Source organism: Limulus polyphemus, unplaced genomic scaffold (assembly GCF_000517525.1).
Source record: "Limulus polyphemus unplaced genomic scaffold, Limulus_polyphemus-2.1.2 Scaffold5488, whole genome shotgun sequence".
NCBI classification, from domain to species: domain Eukaryota; kingdom Metazoa; phylum Arthropoda; class Merostomata; order Xiphosura; family Limulidae; genus Limulus; species Limulus polyphemus.
The window spans coordinates 45,589-56,631 of NW_013671098.1; the positions used below are offsets into that span (position 1 = coordinate 45,589).

Below are 11,043 nucleotides of genomic sequence, written 5' to 3' on the forward strand. Positions count from 1 at the left end.
AATTAAAGTCAGAACTTCTGATAAACTTTATCTTCTACAACCTGAGTAGTTCTAAACCATACAACAGATTTGTAATTAAAGTCAGAACTTCTGATAAACCTTATCTTCTATAACCTGAGTAGTTCTAAACCATACAACAGATTTGTAATTAAAGTCAGAACTTCTGATAAACCTTGTCTTCTATAATCTGAGTAGTTCTAAACCATACAACAGATTTGTAATTAAAGTCAGAACTTTTGATAAACCTTATCTTCTATAACCTGAGTAGTTCTAAACCATACAACAGATTTGTAATTAAAGTCAGAACTTCTGATAAACCTTATCTTCTATAATCTGAGTAGTTCTAAACCATACAACAGATTTGTAATTAAAGCAAGAAGTTATCTTTCAAATGACATCCTGGATAATCCAAGATATTTAACTAACTTCTTTCATAGACACTCTCATAAACCAAAACACCAACTCTCACATCTTTCAAGACATCCAAACTTTCTCCATAGTAACTTTCATATAAAATCAACTTAAGTAATAACTATCTTATTATTCATTTTTCACCTTCTTTGGCTAGGATATTAATGCTATCCAAATGGATAACAGTTCATGACCTCACATTTGTTGATTAGCATTGGTATCAAATCGTTGATTATAATTCAAAATTTAGTATTATATATTAATCAATTTTTTAATTTAAAAGTAAATATTAAAAAAAAACACACCTAAATATTGATTTTTGTGTGTTGTGTTACGTTGAATGCAGCACTGATTCAAATTAGATGTTTATGATGTTCAAAGTTTTGTAAGATCAGGAACTCAAATTACCGATATTAACAAGGTAGAATGTAAAATAAGAACCTCCTATCTTTTCTATTTGCTGAGATATTGTTCATGTACTGAATCAAGCACAGTGGCCCTACCAACCTCTTTCCATTTTAAGGAAGACATACATACACTTACTTCTGTCTACTACATGTGAATAACTAATAAAAAGCTCAGAATATTCCCCTGGTGGCTTTCTCAGTGTAATTGAATTATTCAGGCACCAAACTTGTTCTTTTAAAGCTTAGATTAAAAAAAAGTAAAGTGAAACTTTAGTGAGCTCGAAATGTCATATCTTTTTAGACCCAAATATAGCTTATTTACCAAGTTTGATAAATAATAGTGGAATTCTAAAGCAATGATATAGTAATTTATGATTTTTGGCTATGTAGAAATGTATATATTAAACTTTAACTCCATGTGCAAGTTTTGATAAGGCTTAGCAACCCATGCAAGCAGCAAACAAGTTCATAGTTCGTAACTTGAAGAGATAATTAATTGCTTTACTTCTTTATTTACTGTTCTATGTTTTAATAAAAATACATTTAAGAACTTATTTGTAAATAGTAATAATTATATACATATATAATGTATAGTAATTGAAATGTGACTGTATTTTACACAATACTAGTCCACTAAAACACAGCCAAGACAAGTTACTTTGTAAAGAGAAGTTTTACATTCTTGGATACGGTAACACAAGTGCTTGTGTGTTGTGTCATTGTAATTATAAACAGTAATAATTATATACATATATAATGTATAGTAATTGAAATGTGACTGTATTTTACACAATACTAGTCCACTAAAACACAGCCAAGACAAGTTACTCTGTAAAGAGAAGTTTTACATTCTTGGATACGGTAACACAAGTGCTTGTGTGTTGTGTCATTGTAACTTACATAATGTTAGCCAGGCACAGCTTGAAGTTCAATATAATAAAAATAATATATACATATATAAATGTATCATGTTATTATGAGATTTAAACTAGTTAGTCTAAACATTTATGTTTTCATCTTATAATTTGTTGTCATTCTAGAATGAAACATGCATAACTTACATTCATTTCCTAATCTTTTATGGTGGTTATAAAATTAGTCAAATCTACTGAACCCATACAGAGATTCAGTAAGGAAAATAACAGGTAAAATATAACACTTTTTATCAAAAATCATTTGATAAATATTTGGAGGTTATAAAGATTTTGCATGTGAAATTTGAACAATTATAATTTATTATATCTTAAATGGGTGATTAAAGTAAACTAATTTATGATCCTGATTAGCATCTAAGAATAAATATAAGCCACATAAAAAATAAGTAAATTATAAAAATATATAAAAACAAGTTACTTTGTAAAGATCAGTTTTACATTCTTGGATATGGTAACACGAGTGCTTGGAGGTTATAAAGATTTTTCCATGTGAAATTTGATAAAAGTCTGAACCCATATAGAGATTCAATAAGGAAAATAACAGATAAAATATAACGCTTTTTATCAAAATATTACATAAAACTTAACAGAATAAAATAACTTTTACTTTGTGTACGAAAGCCCTGTAAGGTTTACTGATAATCTTCATAATTTTGTGAACATACACTTACTAGTTTAAAAGTTATAGCATGAAAACTAAAACAAGCACAAAATGGTTACAAGGTTGGTCCCACGGACTGAGCCCGTGCTGAAAAAGAGTTAAGTACAAAAGAAGAAATCACAGGAAACTTGAGTGAAACCAGCAAGCTGTGTACTTTAAGTAGGCATGGGTCTGAGGTCAAATAAAACCCCATAATCTTCTGATTTATAGGTGTTCTCAGATACATTCCCATCCATTTCACAAACTATTACATACACTGTTATTGTATTATAAGATTAAAAAAAACTAGCAGATCTCATATTTCAATGACAAATTTTGTGACATTTTCTATTACATTCATCATGTTTATGTAAATTAAAACCTTGTGTTCCATACTATCATGGCACAAGTCTTGCTACTTGTTCTCGAACATATGTAACTCAGAAGGATTCTTCTATTTCTCAATCTTGTTATTTCAAAAGAACATTTAAGAGGTGGCAATAAACTCATCACATCCGCTACCATTGATGATATTTTAGACATTCTATTATGTTAAGCTGGGAATCTGCCCAAAAGTAATATCCTTGACACAGACTAATTAATACCAGGTGTTTTGAAGGTTCTTTGTTATAAAACAACTACACCCATCTAACAAACCAAATTATACTGTAGTATTGAATAGATAATTTGTTTTAACAATAGATATATTCCTGATATTGAATGGTTAACTCTTACAGCATGGGCTCGGTCCTTGGGACCGACATCGTAACCATTTTGAGCTTGTTATAGTTTTCATACTATAACTTTAAAATTAGTAAACGAATGTTAACAAAATTTGACAGATTATCAGTAAACATTAAAATGCTTTCATAAGTAAAATATCAAATTTTTTTATCAAGTCTTAAGGTTTGTAAAGTAGTGTTTTGCTCATGTCTTTTTTTTTTTCACATGTTGCCTATCTATCATGCAAAATAATATTCATTTTAATACTAAATAAAAATACTTTTATTCATCAGAAAATTTTCACTTGCAAAATCTTTATAATGTCCAGATAGTTATCAAATAACTCTTAAGAAAAAACTTTATATTTTATCTGTTATTTTCAGTAATTAATCTCTGTACAGGTTTGGTAGATTTGACTAATCTCGCAACCACCATAAAAAATTAGGAAATAAATATAAATTATGCATCTTTCATTCTAGAATGAACACAAATTATAACATGAAAACACAAATGTTTAAGCTATTTTGTCTATTGCTGAAAGAGTTAATATAAGTACCTGGATGAATAAGTTTCACCATAACTTAATATAAGTACCTGGATGAATAAGTTTCACCATAACTTAATACAAGTACCTGGATGAATAAGTTTCACTATTACTTAATATAAGTACCGTTATGGTGAAACTTATTCATCCACGTTATGGTGAAACTTACTCATCCAGGTACTTGTATTAAGTTATGGTGAAACTTACTCATCCAGGTACTTGTATTAAGTTATGGTGAAACTTATCATCCAGGTACTTGTATTAAAGTAAGTTTCACCATAACGTAATACAAGTACCTGGATGAATAAGTTTCACCATACCTTAATATAAGCACTTGGATAGATTTTATGCACAGCATCTCCCGGGGCTCGGCCAGCCTCTCTGTCAAGGTAGTAGCTTTGGACAAAAACACTGTGGTCACTCAAGCATCGCAACCACACATCACCCTCACCTCTGAGGTCAAGCTGAACTCCCTTCCCAATGTGTAACCTAAAAATTGTAGAACATTAATGGATGATGACTGAACTTCATTGAAATTGTCTATTCCAAACAGTACAAATATTTACCTTTACTACAGTAGAGGGTTAAGTATTTTATTTTACATAAACAATTTAGTTTATCACATTCACAAGATAAACATCTTCAGTTCATAGTACTTCATTATGACTAATCACATTCACAGGATTAACATCTTCAGTTCATTGTACTTCATTATGCATTCACAGGATAAACATCTTCAGTTCATAGTACTTCATTATGACTAATCACATTCACAGGATAAATATCTTCAGTTCATTTTACTCCATTATGACTAATCACATTCACAAGATAAACATCTTCAGTTCATAGTACTCCAATATGACTAATCACATTCACAGGATAAATATCTTCAGTTCATAGTACTTCATTATGACTAATCACATTCACAGGATAAACATCTTCAGTTCATAGATTCAGTTCATAGTACTTCATTATGACTAATCACATTCACAGGATAAACATCTTCAGTTCATAGTTCTTCATTATGACTAATCACATTCACAGGATAAATATCTTCAGCTAACTGTACTTCATTACGAATAATAACATAAATGTATATGCAGTATAACATGGTTATAAAACTTCCTGTACTGTCTGAATCTTCCTAAATAAAACTCATGATTCTCAGGTGTCTCTAGTGAAATTTTCTTCCCTTTGAGGCATAAGTTTTTTGGATACAATCATTTTAAATAGTTATTTTATTAACCCCCTCTCCACTGGCATATTGTTCAGCATGTCATGAGGTTTTAGTGAATTACTTTCAAAACCTCATTAAAATACTTTCTTGTCATGGTATACCAATAAATATAGCATAGAAATGTAGCTAATAATCCATATTTTAATAGTATACAAGTTCTAAGTTCTTAATTTTTTAAAAAAATATTACAAAAAAAAAATCCTGAACATCACATCCCGCAGTGTGAGAATTGTTACATTTTTCTCTCTAGGATTTCCTTCTTCTATAACTTATTTACCACCCCTCAGGGAAGTATTAAATTTAATAAAAATTACTCATTATAATATCGTCATTGCTCAGGCAAAGCATAATTTTCAAAGCCTTTAATCATATTTAGTTACAAAAAAATAAAAAATCCTGAACATCCCCTGGCATGAGAATTGTTACATTTTCTCTCTAGGATTTCCTTCTTCTATAACTTATTTACCACCCCTTAAGGAAGTGTGAAATGTAATGTAAATTACTCGTTATAATGTTGTCATTGCTCAGGCAAAGCATAATTTTCATAGCCTTCAATCTTATTTGGTTACAGAGCCATCAAATCAGACCTCTCTTGCCATTCCTACTTGTTAAATCATCTCTTTCAGAAATTCACAGTACTTCTCTCTGACATTCAATACTATGTTATTTATAACTAATAAAAAGCCAAGGTTTCCATCTATCAAATGATGTATTATATTATATTGTTTTCTGAACAGAGAATTGTCAGTTTCTATTTTAGTACAAACTTCGTTTCCACAGAAAACCTATCGACTAACTTGGAATAATTTATAATGGCTCTTGTCACATAGTTAGAAAATCAAACAAATTGTGATAGTTATGGGGCATTGTCTGCTTTTTTCATGTTATTATTCTGTATTTTTGGGTGCATTATTTAATTAAACAAAAAATTATTAATTCATTTTTACCATTAGTATAAAAAAATAGGTTAAGTGTTATTGACAGTTGACAGCAAAAAAACAAGACGACCTGGGTAAGTAATTTATTTCTTGTTCTTCATCTGTATTCTTTATTTTGTGCATAACGTAATTCAATAACATAACATGAGATGCACCTTCGCCAATTTATAGTGGCACGAATAGTAATTAAACACAGTTCAAAGGGCAATAAAACAATAAAATTTCAGTATAAATGGACTTAACCTCCCATGTTCAACACAAAAACAAAATTCATAATATTAGCTTATGCTTATATAAATCAAGCTTATAAGCTAGAAAGTTTAAATCTAATGAATACAGCATATCACAGAATTATTTTTGAAGACACTAAAAGTGAATCAACTAATCTGTATGTATAGAAAACATCAAGAACTAGAATTTACTGGACAGTGAACACCTGCTATTCTTGAAATGTGTGTGGTAATAAACTTTATATCTGAAAAATTCCAGTACTCACCGTGCCCTCTCACTCTGCTCTGTCCTATGTACATTTGAAAGAGCCCCTAAACAATAGCGATTTCCACCAGAGGGATCCACGTAGCCATCAATGATGACACTACTGTACGAGGAGGAAACTTTAAAAGTCTCACCAACTTGTTGGTCTAGCTCAAAGTAGGCTATGGAACACCAGTACTCGGGTGCTAATAATATACACAAAGATCAGTGTGTGTGTGTGTAATATATAATCATCCACACCTTTCAATTATTAGCCCTACTATCAAGGAACAAATAACAGGTTTACTTTGTACAAAAAAATCTCAGCATGTCAACCCATAAGAGATGAAAAATGATGTTAAACTTCAGTATACACATTGACACAAATATGTTTTAATAGAGACATTAACCTTTTCATCCATGTTTTAATAAGTGAATGAACTTCATTCTTGATAATGAATATTTGGTTACTATAATTTGTAGTACTTTGATAATGTCAGGCAAGAACATGAAGAAATAAACCTGACAACCACCAAGGTTAACTCATCTGGAACATTCAGCTTGCGTAACATCGACACCCGCATCTATATATTCTCTTGAAGAGGAGTAATCAACTATTCAAAAGTGTTTGAGTTTTGGGTCCTTTTTAAATTCAAAGAAATAAATCTAATGTATATATTATGCATAAAAAATACACTACATACGTACATGTATATATATTCCCAGAATTTAAATAATTGCTTTGTGTTTTAATTTTTTTTACGTATTTTTCCAAGTTTACTGATTTTTGCTAATTACGAAAGAAAAGCTTAATGCTGCAGTTGAAGTATATAGTGTGGTAATAAAATCCCACCTGTTTTACACTAGTTAGCTTCACCATATGAATAAAGGAGTTGAACTACAAAAATTAAGAAGTGACACCTGGGAGAAGAAACCCAAATTAAGCATATACTAAAGTAAGATTTGTAACCAGAAAGGAACCATTTCCTCCTGTCATTCATTCCCTAGCAAGATGGCCCAACCCCCCCCCCCAAAAAAAATGTTACTTTTAAACATAAAACAAGAGGGAATCCTCAATGGCTGCAAATCTAACCAGATATCAAATTGGTTAAAAGATGGAGCTATGAGCTAAAAGTTTGTGCTTAAAAAAACATTCAGAGCCATTGTGCTTTGTTTTGAATTAAGCACATACCGTTGTGCTGTGGCTAACAATGCACTAAAGTAATCTCTCCACTGTGCCATGGCTAACAATGCACTAAAGTAATCTCTCGCTGTGCCATGGCTAACAATGCACTAAAGTAATCTCTTCGCTGTGCCGTGGCTAACAATGCACTAAAGTAATCTCTTCGCTGTGCCGTGGCTAACAATGCACTAAAGTAATCTCTCATGCAGTAAAAAAACTCCTCGTCAGCAGCTGCCCTAAGTCACAAAGTACAAAATCAAGCCTACGTTCCTCTTTCCCTTCCATAAATAACTAGCTGATGTACCCATTCAACACATGGGGAAGACAGAGGAAAAAGGACCCATTTGCATGTCTTCCAGCATAAATTTGTCTTGTTTGGTTTGTTTCTTCAGGAGTTTCATTTGACCATGTCAACTGTTTTCCCTCATCCATTAGTCATCCTAATTTTTGTTGAACTTTCTTGATTTTGTCAAGATATCCATCCACCTTTTCTTTCTTTTTCTAAGTGACTTTTTTCTTGCATTGTTTCTGAACTATTTTTATGTTTATTCAGAATTTTGTTTAGAATTTATTTCATAGATGGTGATAGAAGTGTTCAATTGAAAGGAAAAGCTGAGATGGCTTGATGATGTATAGGTGCAATCTTTTAATTCGAATGTTAACCATTATCTTAATCTATAGTGGTATTGAACGAACTTACTGTAAATATTATCATTTATTTAAAAAAAATTAACAAAATCCCAATTCTACTGGGATTTGAATGCAAGACTGTAGCCACTTTGACATCCAGTGTTTGAAATCCAACTGTTAATTTAAAATATCATCATTGTATTCATATTTTTCCAGAATATTGAAATATCTTGCTCTAAACATGACACCTTATTTGAAATAAAATTATACAAAATCCAAACTGTACTAGTACTTGAATGCGAGACTTCCGTTTGAGGTTCAGGTGCTCTAACCAGTGATGCAATGTGAGCATTACCAACAGTCATGAGCTTTTATAGATTTAATTTAATAACATAAAATTATTATTATTTAAAAAACAGTTTTATTTTCTGTTTCTCTCACCTACATTAAACAAGTTATCCCAGTAACACAGAAGATAAGTGTTGTTTAAACACTACTAACTACACAATGAGTGTAAGGTAAATTCTGTCAGTACTCAGCACCAGGAGATACTTGATATTCATATTGTGCAGCTTACATGCCTTCCATCATACTGTCAAAAAACCAGGCATATAACAACTCATAGAATCTAAACAATCATTAAATATTCTTCAAATGAACCAAGTATACTACAAACAATTGGTCTAAACATTACATTAGGTAATTTACAGACATTTGAATTCATTGACTAACAAACAGAGTAACTGTCCTCTCATTATTGGAAGAACGAATGCAGGAAGTTAAATATCTCACTGGATTCTGTTCCTGCAGAGCAATGTCTTACTTAATAAGTAGTGTAAAATATCAAAACTCACTGAATTCCAGTGATGTTTTAAATGTGTCATTTGTTTTCTGCAACCTCCTAAATAAATATCAAAGTTTTTTCCAGTGAAACTTTATATTTTATATATTATTTTCTCTAACCTAACTGTATACAAGGTTGGTCAATTTGACTGACCTCATAACCACCAAAAATCTAAATTACTTTTTTTTCTTTCTAGAATGACATCAAATTGCAACATGAAACTACATTCATTTATCCTAAGTATCTTTAAACTCGTAACAGTATACACCTATTTATACTTAAACTGTGCCTAATTGCTACTTGTGCCATTATAAGTTGTAAATCACTTGGGAAACATGGAGCTGTCGTTAAGCTATTGAATTACATTATCCACGAGCTGTTTGTGTACGTGCCTCATGAAACATTTTTATATTATTATTATTTATTTTGTCTAATCTAACTTTAACTAACCTAAAAAGATTCCTATTTTTACATGCAAGTTACTTTTATAATAATAAATATAAAACAAACATGAAAAACAAGTAATAAATGACTTAACCAGGTCTTTTTTTTTGTTGTTGTTGTCAATGCTCTTTAACTCTACTTCATTTTATACTAATGGTAGTAATGCACTAAATAATTTTTATTTAATTCAATAATGCACCAAAGAACGTACAAGAATAACATGCAAAAAGCAAACAACTGCCCCTAATTCTCACAAACTTTGTGGCTTTCTAACTATGCGACAAGAGCCGTTACAAATTCATCCAAGCTAGTCGATATGTTTCATGTGGAAATGATGCTCGTACTAAAAGAAAAATTGACAATTTTCTGTTCAGAAAACAACGTAATACAATATGTCATTTGATAGATGAAAACCTCGAATTTCTATTGGTTATAAATAATATAGTATTGAACATAAAAGAGAACTAATAATAAAATCTGAAAGAAACGATGGGACAGGTGGGTGTGGCAAGATTATCTGCTTGATGGCTCTGTAACCAAATAAGATTGAAGGCCTTAAAAATTATGCTTTACCTGTGCGATGATGATTTTATGGTGAGTAATTTACATTAAATATCATACTTATTGGAGAGGTGGTGAATAAATTAGAGAAGAGGAGATGCCTAGAAAAAAATGTCATATTTCTCACACAAGGGGAAATTCAGGATTTTTATTAATATTGGCTTATAAAATGAAAAACTTAAAACTCATATACTATTAAAATATGGATTAGTAGCAATGATTTCATGCTATACTGATTGGTATAATGTAGAAAAAAAGTAGTTTGATTAAATTTTGAATGTAAGTCACTAAAATCCAAGTGACACGCACAGTAAAGGATGTCCATGCAAAGAGGGTTGATCATGAACATAAAGTAAGCAAAAATAAATACATAGGATCTCATTATTAAAAAAGATGTCAAAATTTCTTTTATTATATCATTGTTATACATTCTAAAAAAAACCTTCAACAATGCAAAGTCGTTAAGTAATTTGTTTTTAAAAGTTAAACCCACCTGGTTGACTGGAAAGAGTTCCCTGTAAGGTCATGTCATGATGAAGTTGATTCTGATGTGGCCCTGGAAAGAAAACCATTCAAATCCCATCAACTTTGAAACCCACCATACTGTCTGGTTTACAACTAGATAGAAAAACACAATATTATCATATTTCATCTTAGTTTAATATACCCAACATACTCTTATAAGTGATGAGAAAAAATGCTATTTATTTTATGAATGTTAAAGAACTGGTTATAGTATCTAGATCATTCAAGTGTTTGTTCAACCTCTAGGTAATACCTATCACTCAAGTGTTTGTTCAACCTCTACGTAATACCTATCACTCAAGTGTTTGTTCAACCTCTAGGTAATACCTATCACTCTAGAGGTTGAACAAACACTTGGGTAATACCTATCACTCAAGTGTTTGTTCAACCTCTAGGTAATACCTATCACTCAAGTGTTTGTTCAACCTCTACGTAATACGTATCACTCAAGTGTTTGTTCAACCTCTACGTAATACGTATCACTTAAGTGTTTGTTCAACCTCTATGTAATGTTTCACAAGTGTAACTAACCAACTTCTAAGTGTCT

At 30.8% G+C, this 11,043-nt stretch overlaps 1 protein-coding gene across 2 annotated transcripts in view; it reads right to left on the reverse strand.

The window, feature by feature from the left end:
* Positions 1 to 11,043, reverse strand: part of LOC106472645 (mothers against decapentaplegic homolog 4-like) — a 32,598-nt gene that overhangs the window by 12,052 nt on the left and 9,503 nt on the right. For both annotated transcript variants that reach the window (XM_022401200.1, XM_022401199.1), the window contains exons 5-7: positions 10,465 to 10,527; positions 6,332 to 6,515; positions 3,981 to 4,149 (exon numbers count right to left, since the gene is read on the reverse strand). In XM_022401200.1, the coding sequence (XP_022256908.1) occupies positions 3,981 to 4,149; positions 6,332 to 6,515; positions 10,465 to 10,527 (416 nt within the window). The remainder of the gene's footprint in view (positions 1 to 3,980; positions 4,150 to 6,331; positions 6,516 to 10,464; positions 10,528 to 11,043) is intronic.